Source organism: Wyeomyia smithii, chromosome 2 (genome assembly GCF_029784165.1).
Source record: "Wyeomyia smithii strain HCP4-BCI-WySm-NY-G18 chromosome 2, ASM2978416v1, whole genome shotgun sequence".
NCBI classification, from domain to species: domain Eukaryota; kingdom Metazoa; phylum Arthropoda; class Insecta; order Diptera; family Culicidae; genus Wyeomyia; species Wyeomyia smithii.
This window is the reverse complement of record NC_073695.1, coordinates 270,315,586-270,332,004: the sequence shown is the minus strand read 5'-3', so window position 1 is coordinate 270,332,004 and position 16,419 is coordinate 270,315,586. Positions and strand designations below refer to the sequence as shown.

Below are 16,419 nucleotides of genomic sequence, written 5' to 3'. Positions count from 1 at the left end.
AGGCATAGAATTTGAAGAAAATTAAAAGCACACTGCCAAGTCTTGCGGAAGTTTTTCAACAAACTCAATATACGCTGTACATTTTAAAAGTTGCGATTTATTACGATTGACAATGGTTGACACAAATTATACTTTTTTTTGATTACACTTTCTATAGAAAAACATGGAAATTATTAGCGATACTTTCAGATACAGGAGGTAGATGATAGGAACGATAACTATTGCGTATAACAAAATGGTTTCGGGTCATTTCACTACGAAGTAGTAATAGTTTTTAAAGATTAATGGTACAATCCCATCGGAAATAAAGTTGCGTTCGGGGCGTTTGGATCTGTACGGATTCAGTGTTGGTTGCTGAACAATCTGTAACGGTCGCGTGGCTTCCCTCTGAAATCGGATTAAATCCAGTGGGCAATCGAGTTCCGTGTAGGCGCTCACGATAACCGGACATTTGATGGCTGCAACAGCTTCCAGGGTGGCAGGCCAGGTATCGAAGCCTTCAAAATTGGCGGTCGAATGCAGGACAGGGTTGAAGAAACATACCAGATTCGGTTTCGAATAGCAGCTACGGTCTTGCTGGTAATCGTGGTAGAACCGCCGACACTGAAAGTCAAACTTCACTCCGCGGCACTTCATGCGGCAGGTCCGGCACATTCTGAATTTAAAAAAAAAAAAAAAAAAAATATGGAAGAGTATAAAATGGTGTCCTTGCGTTTCTTCGATTCAGGATAGCGAACGTTCGATTACCTCTAAATTCAGTAATATGAGTATTAAAATTGTTCAACAAGCGCATAAATTCGTATATTGATTTATTCGAACAAACGGTAAACTTAGAGAAGATTTCTATACTCTTTGGACTAAGGATCCCAGCTTGGAAGATGATTTGTTTTTGTTCTATTTCATCACAAAATAGTAGAAGTTTTTGAAAATCAACGGTGCGATCTCCGCGGATATAAAATTACGGTCCGGTCTCTGTGAAGCGAAGGGATTCAAAATCGGCTCTCGTACGATTTCCAGCGGTCGAATAGTCTCCTTTTGGAGTCGCGCAAAGTCCAGAGGGCATTCGTATTCTGTGTACGCTGTGACCACAATGGGACAATTGGCATCGGTAGCAGCTGAGATGGTTTTTGGCCACGTGTTCAAACAGCCGAAACCGGTAGCCCGATGTAGGCCAGGATTGAAGAAGCAAACCAAGTTCGGATGACTGTAGCAGGAGCTTTGACGGTAGTCGTGATAGAATCGTCGACACTGGAAGTCAAATTTGACGATGCGGCACTTGAGACGGCAGGTGCGGCACATTCTGGAACACCAAGCAATATGTCAGTCAGAGTCGAGCGTTGAACAGCGGATCAAGCGGATTAAGAATGTTCATAATTACCTTGGGCGGGTATTAGCATAGTTCACTGTCATCCAAGCAGATTTCACCTGTGTTTGGTGGGTGAAAAGATCAGTTTTGCACCGTTGGCTTTTTTTAAATTTTGATATTATTCTGTCAATTTTATGGTCCACTTTTACTGATCAAAATTCTTCTGCTTGAACAGCTTAAGCTTTACGAGAGAAAGGTTATCACTGGTAACACATAATTAAACGATTGAAAAGGTTCTGGAAGAGGAACTGAACATCATCACTAATTTAGCTTTAAAATAACATGCGATAGTAGTAGGTACGTAGTAGCGGAGGTAGAAATTTTCACTGCTCAGTTTGATGGCACCGAATAACAATTAAATTTCAGCCAGTAATACGCTGAATCGGAATGGAAGGATCGTTTGAGAGCAGCACACACTAGGGAAAAACATTTTATTGCATAATGTGATATGTGTGATAGGTAATAATAATGAAAAATTATCTCTGAATGTTGACTTAATGCATACCGTTACGGCTGGAAGTTTATAAAAGAATATGTTGAAAAAATACCCCAATAAACGTTTTGGCAAAAACATACTGGTACGTAATGTGGCAAGGATTCGAAAACTCATGTGATTCTGAGTCTGGTGCGAAATCCGCTAGGTGAGACTTATGAGAGGCAGAAATTAATCCGGTAGTTCGAGCAGTATTTCAAGTTATTGTTAAAATTAAGAGAAAGTGATGGTTTGGTAATCCGCGTGTCGTGGTGATTCTCACAGGGCTCAATGTGGTGTCGTAGTGATCCTCACAGGGCTCAACACGCTTCTCACATCTTCAATGTGAATTCCAATTTGCACAGCCTAGCTGCAAGGAATCAGACGGGTCGCAGGTTGTGGATAGCGTAACGGTCTCCAGGTATGGAGGTTAGTTGCGAATATAATGAATAAGTACCCCCGAACAAGCAGCAGGAGCTAGTTAGGGCCAGGAGATGTGAAGTGAGCGCTAACGACTCCTAAAAAGCAAGACGACCCCACCAAAAGCGTCTTAGCACAAAAGCCCAATGCGCCCGTTCTCCAGGAGGACCGGCCCAAACAGCGTCTGTACTCCAGAGGAGCGGCTGAAGTAAGAAATGCAGTGTCTTGTCAGCTACACCCAAGACGGCTGCTTAGAAAGGTGACATGGCAAAAACACTTTACTACGAATATTCGAGAAGAAGAAACAGAGCGGAAAAATCGGCAACGATTGGAAGCTTGGAACATGGAATCGTAAATCGCTTAACATTCCGGGTTGTGACAGGATCCTACTGGATCAGCCGGAACACCGTCACTTCGTAGAGCTGTAAGAACTTTGCCGCATAGGAGAAAACGTATGGAGGATGTGTGGTCGCAGGGCTCAGTACTACCAGAGCGGCTCACAATAAATCAGCGGGGTACCAGCTTTATTGTGTTGGGCAGGATGCAAAGTTGTGTGATCAAGTGGCAGGTGATCAGCGACAAGATGTTTGTATTGAGAATTTAAGGTCGGTTCTACAATTACTCCATCACCAATGTGCACTGCCCGCATGAAGGAAGACCCGATGTTGAAAAGGAGGCGAGCCGACTTCTTCTTTTTTTTCTTTTAGAATCTCATAATAATCTCATCATGAACGATAGCGAGGTGATCGACAGGTGGAAGCAGCACTTCGATGAACATCTGAATGGCGATGCAACAAACAAAAGCGGAATTGGAACGGACCTGGGAGTGCCAGCAATAGATGAGTGGGTATCAGCCCCCGACCTCCACGGAATTCAGCCGAGTTTGGCAGGATGGAGAACAACAAAGCCATCGGCAAAGACGGGTGAGCTCTACAAACATAGCAAAGAAACACTTGCTAGAGCACTGCACTGGGTCATTTCCAAGATATGGGAAGAGGAAAAACTGCCGGAAAAGTGGATGGAGGGAGTCGTCTGCCCCATCTATAAAAAGGGCGACAAGCTGGAGTGCTGCAACTGTTGTGGCATTACGCTCATCAACGTTGCTAATAAAATACTCCTCCAAGTTCTATTCCAACGTCTAACACCTTTAACCAGAAGGTTCGTGGGGCAGTACTTGGCCCGCGCAACCATGGACCAGATATTTTCAATACGATAGATTTTGCAAAAATGTCATGAGCACAACTTGTCCAAACATCACATTTTTACCGACTTCAAGGCAGCCTATGATACAGTTGATCGAGAACAGCTATGGCAGATCATGCGCGAGAACGAGGATATTTTCCCGGATAAACGGACGCGGCTGATCAAGGCTACCATGAATTGTGTGATATGTTACGTGCGTGTTTCTGGGATACTCTCGGGTCCCTTCGAGCCATGCCGAGGTTTGAGACAAGGTAATCGACTTTCCTGTTTGCCTTTCAACATCGCTCTCTAAGGTGTTATGCGAAGAGCGGGCATCGACACGAGTGGTACAGACTGAAGACGGAGAATGACGTAGACGCATGAACCATGAGCTGCACGTGCTGCTAGGAGAGACCCCCACGTCTGATTTAAGTTAACAGATTGCGAAGGACCGGACACGTCGCAAGGATGCCAGACGACAACCCGGTTAATACGATTCTTTTCAGTAACCCCTCCGGCACCAGAAACAGAGGAGTACATCGAGCACGATGGCTTGATCAGCTTGAAGCTCAGTGAAATTTAATTTGGCACGGACTCATTGACTATGATATGGAGGCAATTCGAAAGATGGATAATTGTTCCAAAACAAGGGTTGAGGTTGTGGCACATATTCTAGTTATTCTATACTAACGTTTGCATTGAAAAGGAAGGACAAAAATTGCCGATTTATTATGGGTTTTCCTTTACACGTATTGACGAAATTACCCATGCAGCATCAATCATAGTAACCCATGAGTCAGCAGAAAAAAAATGACAGCTATATCAGTCGAACTCTAACCATGATGGCGAAAACGGTGAAGCTACTCCGTTCAGAAGTGTGCGCGTTAAAAGAATAGTACCGCGCTGCGTCGAAACGAACATCGGACGGCCGACAACCTCGAGCGACAAGAAGCTCCAAAAAATGCTGAAGAGAAAGACCGAGAGAAAAGTGGCTAAATCGCTGCGTGCGATTTGTCGGAAGGTCAGTGCAACCGGTCAAACAGTGAAAAAGTACCTGGCGAACATGGATATATATGTCAGGAAGCGGCAGTCTCGGAGTCAGGAAGCAGCTGGTCTCGAAGATCCAGGCAATAACGGAGTGGCAGCGGCTGAATAAGCTAGGGTAGATCTGCCTAATATAGACCACCTGAACTTCTCACACCAAATGACACATAATAAATATACTTATTTTGATTTGTGCTTCGACAACTTCAATAATGTTCTTTATTAGAAATGTCGCAATAGACGTTTACTATAATAATATAAGCTGCAAAAAATGTCTAGCTACCTGGTTTGCCATGGTTCGTTAACGTTTTCATAGGACATGGCTTTACCAAAAACTTACTGACATCACACTTTCCGAGCGAAAATAATCAGATTTTCGATGAATGGGTAGGATAATAGTGTCTTTAAAAGATAAGCAATAAATTTTACTAGAAGAACACTTAAAATATTGAAAAAAAAAATATAGTGGCCCAATTAAGGGTGGAAATAATACTGTTTCCCTTATTCCGGCATGCTTCATTTCGAACAAGAGCTATCGTCGAAATAACGCCGCGAATCATAGTTACCATAAATTTGTTATGATCGTGTTATTGTATAAAATTGCTGCTAAAATAGGAAAAACGCCGGAAATTGGTAAAAAATATACTGAAGCAGCTGTTACTAAGTGTCTTCAAGCAATATAAAGTGGTGTTTCGACTAGAGAAGCTTGCAGGCGCTCCAATGTTCCACGATCCACCGTAGTGTTCCGTGCAAGCAGCAAGTGGTCAGGAAAACTACGAAAAGGTAAACAAACTGCATTGACTGCCGCGGAAGAGGATTCAATTGTTCGCTGGATAACTCGAATGGCACGTCCCTATTACGAAAGAACGGATGCAGTCTACAGTTGATCCAGATCCAGAACTCTCAGTGCGTAAGCCAGAGTTAGTTTCATCAGCGGCAGCTACGGTTAAAGAAATGTATTATTTAGACCTGGCCCAAATTAGGAAATTGTTGTGGTCCAAATAAGGAAACGGTGGCCCATTAAAGGAAACTGAAACGATGATTTATTTCTTTTATTATACGAAAATAGAGGTATTATCTAGTTGTTTTTCATGCAGAAAAGATAAAATACTTAATTCAGTTTAGATATTTACACTTTTTCTTGCAAAATTTGCAGCTACGCTACTAAGTGGTCCATTAAAGGCAGTTATACCCTAGTCAAATCTATTTTCCTGGTGAAACGCGACGTGGTGGTGATGATGGTCGATGAGACCTATCTCACCCAGGATGGCAACAACAGGCAGGGCACTTCGTAGTTTACTTCCCCCACGAAGAAAGTGAGCTTCGAGGTGAAGTCCCTTTCTCACACCAAGTTCCCCAAGAAGGTGCTGCTGTGGCTGACAATTAGCAAGAAGGGGATGCAAAGCCGCTCTTCTTTTGCTTCGGGCTGGCCGTAAACGGGGAAATTTATAGTACGAAGTGCCTACCGAAATTTGCGGCGTTCATCAAGAAATATCATCACTACTCGAAGCGATCGTTGGAGGATATGAAGCGGCTAGATATCGATGTGGTACTCAAGTCAGCGAACCCGCCCAACGTCCCCCGGCTGCTTCCCATCAAGAGTTTCTGGGCAAATCTGAAGTGTAAGATCTACTCCAACGATTTTGTCGCGAAAACTGAGGGGGCATTGATAAACAAAACGAAAACAGAACTCTAAAACATGCTACACGCATTTTTTCGTCCGCCATGGCGAATGTTCCGGTTAACTGCCGGAAGGCCGCTCGAGAAGGCGTAGAATTTTATTAAAAGTAAGCTTATATAATTACCATGGAAAATTTATTAAACTCAATTATATGTTTTAGTTTTTGATCACTATCCAAAAAAGTTCATTTTTCCAATGCAAACATTGAGTAAAGCTCGTTTAATTTCTGTTTCATGTAAAACCTTTACTCTTGATACTCAAAAATACAATAACAACACAATTAATAACTCCCCCTTTTGCGCTTGTTTCGTAGCTTAAGCGAGATTTTTATATTTTGACCGGTCCTGGCAAAAACTGCGATCTTCTCCCCGCAAAAGGAGGAGGGTCATGTTATTTCTGTTGTCATTGTATCTTTGAGTGTCACTTACACTCTTGATATTACGTTAAATACATTTCAAATAAGTTACGTCCAGATACGATACGTCGAGATTATCCTGTCTCAGTATTGTAGGGGAATTGGGTTAAAATTGACATGTTGCTGACATTTCACGTGGATCAGATACCTACCAATCGATTTCTGAGACTGTTTTCCTCAATATAAAATATAATTTGACTTCCACATTCAGATATTAGCGGATTCAATAATGCTCTACATACTCAATACTATTTTGTTCTGTGAAAAATATTGAAACCATGCCAAAATTTTTTTCGTAGTCAGTTTCTGTCCGATTTAAGATCTGTTTTTGTTTTAAAGATGGGTAAGAGGATGCTATTACGTGGACAAACTCTTAGAATTTTGATATTTGGCTGTAAAAAATGGCGTCGAAACCACATTGGAAATTTATGATTTCTCAAAAATTAAAAATGGCACCAGTCTTGCTCTTTAAGGTGAAAAAGGTCCCAACTCGGGGAAATTAATTTCTGCATCAAAATACATCACACAATCATATATAGAAGCCAAGACAGGAAAAAAGTGAGATTCTGTTGCACTGTGTTATCAATAGGATTCTTAAAAATACCCAACCGTTACTGTTTATCTTCCATCACTCGGAAGAAAAGGAGTATTTTTACGGCTGGGATGAATCCCCTAATGTTTCGATGTATAAAGGGACACATTCCACATGAACATGGTTTTCTAATAATCAGCTGAAAAACTCTGGGAATAGACATAAAACATGAATGGAATCCAAGCTGGGGGAGTAATGTTACTAAAACAACAGTCGGTAGGGAAGAACGACGGTCATCACATCTCAGTACAGGTAATTCCACTCACCGAATTCGGCTGATGATATCTATCGGCAGATTCTCGACGTTCAGTTCGGGTCCCACGAACACAACTCGCAGTTCGGTGATTTCCGGCACGATGTGAAGGAAGAATGCTTCCCACTTGTCCAGGGTGTCGCCTTCAAACTGCAACTCCGCGCCAACCAGATGGATGGTGAAGGTTTCCGTCGGCTTTAGACCGGTCTGCAAGTAACCGTGCAGGGCGGTCAGCGGTGCAGTGGCGATCTGTGTTAACGTTGCGTAAACACATTCATCCCGAAGTGCTGCATATAAAGGGGTAATTTTAGCAAGAAAGTAATAGAAAGAGATGATTCGATACTTACCGCTTGAGTTCTTGTAGAGCAGCTTGATGACTTCATCGATGTTGGGAGGAAGAGTGAACGTTTTTCCCGCTATTCGAACTGGTAGATCCGGCTCGATGCGGCCGAGAAGTTTCTGTCGAAGAATTATCTTTTGGAAGAGGAAGAACGACTTGCACCAGGTTTTATGGGTAGGCAGGAGATGTTCTGGATGCTCGGCACAAAACGATAACTGACGGCATTCCTTACATTCGGTGAGTAGATCCTGTCTCCACTCACGACAACTAGGTGAACAGCATGTCCGAGGGAAAAGAAGGATCTCCCGTTCGAATGGTTGAAGCGGTCGTTTTAACATTTGTTCCGATTGGTTTAATGTGTGGACACGGAGGTTGCGATACTCGTCGTCTGTTAATTTGTGCGCCATGTTGTAGATGTGTCCACCTTAATAGAAAATGGCAGATCAAATAAACATAGTTCAGCTTGGAACAGTAAACATACCTCTTCGCTTTGCGAGCTCCGCTATGATACTGCAAAGGTCTTTGTGGCCAGCGACATCCGCCCGCCGATGGTCTTCCCCACAATAGGACACCATGTGGCATAGTTCACATTGAACCATCGTTTTAAGCGGGTTTTTACAAACCTACAAACAGAGCAATGAGAACATATAAATCCGGAGGAGAAGGGTCGCGAATTTACTTGACAATTGGTGGCCAAGAACACCGGACGAGGCGCAAACTTGTACTCAATGGATTCTTCCTCTTCGTCTAACTCTTCTTCGAGCTCATCATCGTCGGTTGTATCCGTACCGGGGGGAAGAGTTTTCGGCATCAGTTTAGCGGCAGCTGCGGTCGCATTGAGTGCCGCGAGTTGCTTTTCGACGTTGAACTTCACGTTTACCTCCTGCAAGGTAGGCATCAAAATACGGATAGCGTCTTTGGTTAGAAGGGCTTGCTGGGATGAACAAGGATCTGCACTCGATTTTGACACTGATGTGACAGGGAGCGTCATAGATGCGGATGCTGGTAACGGAGATGAAGATGAAGGTTGTGCCTCGAATGCACTGTGGAAACCAAAGCCTTGAAGGCTTTTTGCCTCGCCGTCATTGCTGTTACCAGGTCTTTGAGTACTTTGCAAAATGGATAGTATACGATCGAGATTAAGATTCGATCTCGGCTTTTTGGCTTTAGGTTCTTGTGGTTTTTTGGTGTCTGCTGATGGTTGGTTCGAGCTAGTGTTTGCTGTACTGGTGGATGGTGTTAATGCGCTTGATGAGCTAGGAGTATTATCGGAGGGGGAAAGGGTTTTCTTTTTCTTGGGATAGGATAGAAGGATATCGGCGAGAGTGGAAATAATTTCCATATTTTTCTTAAATGCTTCCGATCTACTTTGCTCCGTGGCCGGGGACCTAGAATCAGACTGAATTGATGTCACATTTACATTCTGTATCGGGTCGTTCGTTACCGTTGGTGCCTTCGATCCAGCGGCTGCAGGCTGCTTGATGGGAGTCTTCATCTTGGCTGCATTTTTGTTGTGAACGTCCGGTTTCGGTGGAACGTCTGGTTTCTTTGGCAGCGTTTTTACTTTACTTGGGCTGGTTGCTGGTTTTCTGCCGCCTGCTCCGTTCAATTCTTCCGTTAGTCGGTTCGTAGCCGCGGCGTTTGCATCTGGAGATGGAAGATCAGTGGAGGGACTTGTAGGAACTGTACTGGAAGGTTCGGGAACAGGACACGGAGCTGGTGATGCAGATGGTACCTGTGGCATCGTAGTCTCTATGGCAGAATCTGGTGCTGATTGTTTAACGACTGGCTGCTTGTCCTTCTCTATTGAAGGGGATTTTTTCTTTAGAAATTCAGGCTTAGGTGGGAGTTCGGGTTTCTTGGTAGGATTCGGAGTTGCTGGTGGAGTTGCTGGTTTTGGAGAGGCTCGAGAAGGAACTGTTTTCGGTGGAGAAGGTGCTTTTTTCATTGGAGTTGGAGTACTGACTTTCGGCAGTGTCTTTTCTGGTGATTTTGATGGTGTCTGTGGCTTAGCAGTTGTCGTCGGTGGCTGTGGTTGTGGTTTCGGTTTAGCAGCGGTTCCGTTACCCTTTGGGGGTGATCCCTTCTTTTGTTCCGTTGTGTTTTGCTTGGCCGAGGCAGTCTTTTCTGGAGAGCCGGATTTAGATTCTTCTGCTTTGGTAGCGGCAACTGGACAAACTGCGGCTACAGCAGCAATGGCAGCGGTTTCTAGCGATTTTGCTACAACTGGTTCTGGCTTAACAGATGAGACAAAATCGCTGCTTTCCACGTTTTTTGGACCGGTCAGTTTTTCGTCTTCCGACATACTACTCTTTGGGCTTCGCTTGTTTTTCTTGTTGTTCCCTTTATGTTCTGGTTTGGGTTTGTTATCGTTTGGCTTAGATTCTGATTTTTTGGCAGCTCCATTTTCAGATGTCGGTTTTTGAGATTCGACATTTGCTGGTGCTGTTAGTTTGATAGCAGCATTTTCAACGGTGGCTTGTTCCGCCGATAATTTTTCTGCTGGCAAATTTACAGCCGCTGCTTTTTCTGTTGCTGCCTTTTCAGCAGTTGCCTTCTCTGCTGCTGCTTTTTCGGCTGCTAGTTTCTCAGCTGCTGCCTTTTCAACTGCGGCTTTCTCAGCAGCTATTTTTTCCGCTGCTACTTTCTCTGCTGCAGCTTTATCAGCTGCAGCCTTATCTGCTGCAGCCTTATCTGCTGCTGCTTTATCTGCTGCTGCTTTATCTACTGCTGCTTTATCTGCTGCTGCCTTATCTGCCGCTGCTTTATCTGCTGCTGCTTTCTCAGCTGCTGCCTTTTCCGCAAGTGCCTTTTTTTCTGCAGCGGCCTTCTCTGCAGCTAGTTTTTCGGCAGCGGCTTTTTCCGCGGCTGCCTTTTCAGCTGCTGCCTTCTCAACGGCTGCCTTTTCTGCAAACGCCTTTTTTTCTGCAGCGGCTTTCTCAGCAGCTAGTTTTTCAGCAGCGGCTTTCTCCGCTGCTATTTTTGCAGCTGCTGCCTTTTCCGCGGTTGCCTTTTCTGCAGCGGCTTTCTCTGCTGCAGCCTTTTCAGCTGCCGCTTTTTCGGCAGCGGCTTTCTCTGCTGCAGCTTTCTGGGCAGCAATTTTTTCAGCAGCTGCCTTCTCAGCTGCTGCTTTTTCAGCGGCTGCCTTTTCGGCAGCAAATTTCTTTTCCGCGGCGGCCTTTTCAGCGGCTAGTTTCTCGGCTGCAGCTTTCTCTGCTGCTGCCTTTTCAGCGGCTGCTTTTTCGGCAGCCAGTTTCTTCTCTGCAGCGGCCTTCTCAGCGGCTAGCTTCTCAGCTGCTGCTTTTTCGGCTGCCGCTTTCTCGCTGGCGGCCTTCTCAGCTGCTGCTTTTTCAGTAGCAATCTTTTTTTCAACAGCGGCCTTCTCTGCTGCTGCTTTGTCCGCAGCAGCCTTCTCAGCAGCGTTCTTCTTTTCGGCGGCGATCTTATCTGCTTCAGCCTTGTCGACAGTTACCTTTTCAACTGCGACCTTTTTTTCAGGTGCGGCTTTTTCGGGTGCTGGCTTCTTTTCGGTAGTAGGTTTCTCAACCTTATCTACACTGGCTTTCTTTTCGATTACTTCGGGTTTAGCTTGCTGCTCTGGGCCTTTTTTCGCTGAATCAGATTCTTTACTGTCCTGTTTCACTTGTTGTTTTTTATTTTTGCTCGATTCGGACTCCTTACGTGGCCTTTGCTGCTGTTGTTGCTGCTGCTGCTTTGCGGCGGCGGGTTCAACTTTCATCTGTTCCAATTCGGTGATTTTTTGTTCAACCGCCTCAATTCGAGCCTTTTGCTCATTGAGCTTAGCTGCTTCTGCTTCTTTGCGATTTTTCTCCTCTATGAGTCGTTTGGCTTCCTCTTCCTTTTGGGCTTTCTCTGCAAGCAGCTTCTGCATTTCCTGCTGCTTGCGAGCTTTGGTTTCTTGTAATTTCTTCGCTTCGCTCAGTATTTCCTTCTTTTCTTCGGAAATTTTCTTCACTTCGGCTTCTTTTTGGGCCAGCTTCTGTGTTTCGGAATCGTTTCGGTTGCGTTTGTTGTTCTGCTTTTGTTGCTGCTTTGGCGAGTCCGGTTTCAGACCCTCTACTTTCTTCTGTTCCTCATGGGTCTGCTGCTGGACCTGTTGGAGAACTTTCTCGGCAATTTCGATTTTTTTCTGCAGCTGTTCGATTTTGTCCGGTTGTTGACCGGTGGCTCCTTCAGCTACTGCTATCTGCGCGCTTGCTGCCGCCTCAGCCAGAGCTAGAGCGCGCAGTCTCTTTGCACGTTTTTTCTTGTGCTCCTTCTTCGGTTTCTCTCCATCAGCGGACACTGGCGGAGCGGTTTTTTGCGTCTGCTGCTGCGAGCCAGCTTCTTCGCCTTCGGCGGGTGTTTTCTTCTTGCGATGTCTTCGATTGCGCTTCCTTTTGATGGTTTGAGTACCTTCGGCTTCACTGGCAGTGCCCTCGGGTGCGGTAGATTCCGCCAAAGTTGGGCCTCCATTCTGTAACGGATTAGATGCTTGGGTAGGGGAATCTTTCGATGGAGGTTCCTTTTTCTTTGCGTCTTCGTTCGGTTTGGGGGGAGCTTTTTGCTTTTGTCGGGGCGTGGTTTGCTTCTTAGTTTCCGCTGGTTTTGCTGTTTCTTTTCCCGACTCCTCCGGCGTTTTGGAAATCTCAACAGGCTTTTGAACAGCGGGTTTTGTTGATTGTTCAACGGGTTTCACCACTTCGGTAGGAGTATTTTCCGCTGGAGGTGTTGCTGCAGTTGTTTTCTCATCTGCAGTAGCCTCCGTTTTCACAGGTCCATTTTTGGCTTTCCCTTTTTTCGCCATTATGGTTGTCTTTTATGGGGCTGTAAATTGAGAGGAAAATTTCGAATCAGTTGAAAGTAGAATAGCATCTGGTTTCGCACAAGATGAAATATTCTATTGCACGCCATCAACCATCTGCTTGGTGTAAACAAGCTATAAATAAGAGATTTTTTGTTTTGCTCTGACCGATGATGCAAAATGTGGGCAATTACGAGGGTTGTTAAAATTGAGAAATGCTACCAAATCTGCGTCTTCGTTAGGGCTTGTTGTATTAGATTCAAAAATTTTGCAGATTTCTTTTGCAACAGAAGGTAATAATGTGTAGTTCCCAGTCGGTAATTTCCAATAGTCGTGAAAGTAGAAAAGTCGCATGGTTGGTATACTGAAATAGACCTATGTCGCCAATTTCTCCGAATCCGAAAATACCGTACTTATTTCTAACGACGCAATTGCCGCAAAACAGTACAGACTAGCTTAAAAAATTGAAGGCAAAACAAGTACAAGAATGAAGAAGAATGGTCGAAGAGAGAAAACGAACTGACTCTGACGCACACCCAAAATAGACTGAGGGCATTGCCTTGTTGATGTGCGCTTCTCATGGGGAGTTTTGCTTCAGACGGAACGAAACTCAGCTGCGACGGTGACGGTCAAGCACGGTGCGTCCCCATAGTTTTTCTGGTGTTCTAATTTAATGTCTAGAGTTTCTCTGCCAATGTTTGTTTTGATAGCTACACCCACTTGAAGTGATCTGTTTTTTTTTTGCTGTAGGTTACGCATGTATCACCTTGCGGGACGCGCGTTTTCAAGTTGGTTGCCAGGGAGAGTTTGTTGAAAATATCTCTGTATCTTTCGTTAAGATGCGTTGAAGCGATGCGGGGGAAATTGACTGGGATCATGCGGAAGCTGGTTTTGAAAGGTCTCGTAGCTTCTACCCATTTTTTTCTTATCAACTCAAATTCGTGAATAAATTTTCAAATTTCTACTCAAACTTTCAAGAACTTGGCAATTATTTAATTGTTACATCCTTTTACTAAAAAAAGCATCCTTTTACTCTTTAAACAACTGACAGTTTAAGCTTGGTCGTTTTTGTTGATCGATTGTAAGAACGCATAATACGAGAAGAAGGAGATTAAGAACTTGAAATTCTAAGCGTAAATTGGTTACTATTGTATTTTTGAATGTTTTTAGAAAACAATTTACATCTTTATCTCAGATGCAAAAGTGTTGATGTGCGTTGAAATTTTGATGTTTTTTTTCAAATAACTCACTAATAACATGATTTTTACGAAGAAACGTACATAGAGTTACATGATAAGTGGCATGCGACAAAACATAGTTACCTAGGTTCGTTGCAATAAAGGTCAAATGTTTCTTGACAACGACATCAAATTCAAATATGCAAATTGTGGAGGTAATGTCAAAGCAAATTTTTTCCAATGCTCAGGTACGGTCTTGATAACAAAAACCTTTTCGGAAAAAGCTAAGCATGCCTTGAAGCATGCAATCTGCTTTTTTTCCTACTTATTCACGCTGTAAGGAATTATATACGCTTTGGTGCTTGCGTTAATTTAAGCAGTTCGGAAAGTCACACCAGAGATTTTGGTGCACTCAGCAAATGTGTCTCTTAATGCACGACCATGACCAAAAAAGCGGCTACTTTGATGACTTTCACCGTACGTGGAATAAATCCTATGGACAATTTTTTTGCATTGATAAGTATTCATGTTACTATTGGGTTTTTTTCTGGTGGAGCTTAGAAAATTTTCTTTAACAAAATTTTTTCTCATTACTTTATTGGAATTATTTTGTTTTAAGCGCAATTATATTTTTTGAAATGTACGCACGCGTAATCTGTAATCAATATTTGAATTTGAGTCATTTTCTATAATTTTAGAGCTAGACAAACATCTCGGCAATAACTTTTCCCCAACAAGAAAAAGGATGAATTTTTTCATGCATAGAGATTGGGTTTGACCATAGGCTTTCTACTACACTTCAGATTGTTTACTGAGTTTAGCATAAAACATGAATTGAAGAAATGCTAAATTTAACTTTTACAGTTGGTATAAACCACAGTTCATCTTTCAGTCCAATCCTACATAATTCATTCACTTTTGATTGTTCTTTTTCACCTCCAGAATGCACAAGGTATTGTTCTTTGATGTATCGCAAATGCTGGTTTATCGAGTTAATCTAGAGAAATTACGACTGATACTCAGCGTTTTTCAGCTGCCAACATTGCTTACTCTTCGGTATGCAGTAAATTACACAGCATAAAGGTTAACTCAAACCAGCCGAAACCACCACCGTTTATTTGCAGTAGGCGGAAAAATTCATGTGTCACTAGGTGGGATTCTTCAAATGTGTCATTTCTCACTTAACTTTTCAAAAGGACCTAAGTAATATAGAGAAACTCTCTTTGTTTACTTTCTCTTTGATTAATAACTAGGTTATTTGCTATAATATTTTTTGCATAGTTAGCTAGTAGTACCTTTCTATTTGTGGCAAGAAGTTGTTGAAAACTTTTCAAATGACGCTGTAATTAACGAATCAATGTGAGAGAAGAGAAAATCTCTTATTGTTACTTAGGTCCTTTTGAAAAGTTACGCGAAATTTGGTATCAATTTATTGTATTGTTTTGTGCAACCATAATGAGACTTTTTGGCCGTGATTTGTATTTCTCAAAATCAACGTTGGTATAGAAGGTTTAGACCCTGATGTGAGTGAAATTGCTGTTACCAAATAATGCTTTGATTCACTAAATAATTCAATCAAAAAATGTCGAAACATTTTTCGGCACAATCCGGACGCTGTATCCATCACCATATGTAGTTCCACGAATTCATTTTTAATTACTGTAACATTCTTTTGATTTCCTAAACCACCTTTCTCATTCGACCGGCGAACTAACGCACTGTTGCAATATTTTTAGAATATTTCCATCGAATCCGAACCCATTAACACAGGCATGTCGAGCGGTCGTTGGGTGTTCTTGTTATTGTTTCCGCAGTGCCTTACGGAGAATCGCGCACACAATTCTTCGCTGAACAGTTTGCGCACAGATCCCATTCGTCACTAATTATAAACATGACTTTTTGTTGTCGTCGTCGTCGCTGCCGCGCGCCATTACCGCGCGAGGTGACAAAAGAACAACAAAAACAACGAAGCAGTCAAACCCAAACCGAAAACTCAAATCTTGTAGTAGAACCATTCCCAACGGTACACGCCAACAGAAATGCTATTATTATCTTTTTCACTTTTTCTCAATTTTCCTCTTTATTTCACTAAGATCGCGACGGTTGAACTGCGCATCGATCGACTGGTTTAGGAAGGAAATCACTTCAATTTGAAATTTTTAATCACATTCTATTCATGCATTCTGTTCGATCTTGAACTGTAGAAAACGATTGGTGATCGTCGAAGATTTACACATTCGATTTTTTGCACTTTGATGTATTATATGCATTCTACGAAATGTGACCGCATGCTTTCACCTTAAAGGGAAAAATATTATTACATAACCTAATAACTGTGATTTCGTTGAAATGACGAAAAATTCGCAAAATTTCAGATTTTCAGAGCACATCATACACTAGGAAACGTTTTGCGAAAAATCCGCGACTTATTTGGCCCTTGCCCACTATAGCTTGCACAGAATAGGAAATTCTAGCTATTTTTGCTACCTACTTTAGAGCTTCGACGACCGAGTTCTAGAGTAACGATCTACTAGTATCCGTTTCAGCAGCTTAAATTAGACTGCGGGCGGTTGGTCTTGGTGGAAAACTATGTCCTCTTCGTGGAAAGTGCGCTGTGCGAGAATTTCGAATCCCACGTAGAACTTTGAGAAGGAAAAAGAGAGTTGAGTGAT

General features: G+C 43.0%; 1 protein-coding gene across 5 annotated transcripts; it reads right to left on the bottom strand.

The window, feature by feature from the left end:
• Window positions 1–77: 77 nt before the first annotated feature.
• LOC129725932 (nucleolar protein dao-5-like) lies at window positions 78–16,364 on the bottom strand. Of its 5 annotated transcripts, XM_055682380.1 has the most exons (8): window positions 16,239–16,364; window positions 9,210–12,592; window positions 8,445–9,164; window positions 8,247–8,388; window positions 7,773–8,189; window positions 7,439–7,712; window positions 1,379–1,425; window positions 1,223–1,300 (listed from the first exon to the last, which is right to left on the bottom strand). In XM_055682380.1, the coding sequence occupies exons 2-7, from the start codon at window positions 12,570–12,572 to the stop codon at window positions 1,422–1,424; spliced, it is 4,920 nt and encodes a 1,639-aa protein (XP_055538355.1). In that variant the 5' UTR covers window positions 12,573–12,592; window positions 16,239–16,364; the 3' UTR covers window positions 1,223–1,300; window positions 1,379–1,421. The 5 variants fall into 5 exon arrangements, with proteins under 5 accessions (XP_055538352.1, XP_055538356.1, XP_055538353.1 ...); XM_055682377.1 differs by lacking the exons at window positions 1,223–1,300; window positions 1,379–1,425 and adding an exon at window positions 78–655; XM_055682381.1 differs by lacking the exons at window positions 1,223–1,300; window positions 1,379–1,425 and adding an exon at window positions 78–655 and having other exon boundaries at window positions 8,445–8,648; window positions 9,501–12,592.
• Between the last annotated feature and the right edge of the window lie 55 nt (window positions 16,365–16,419).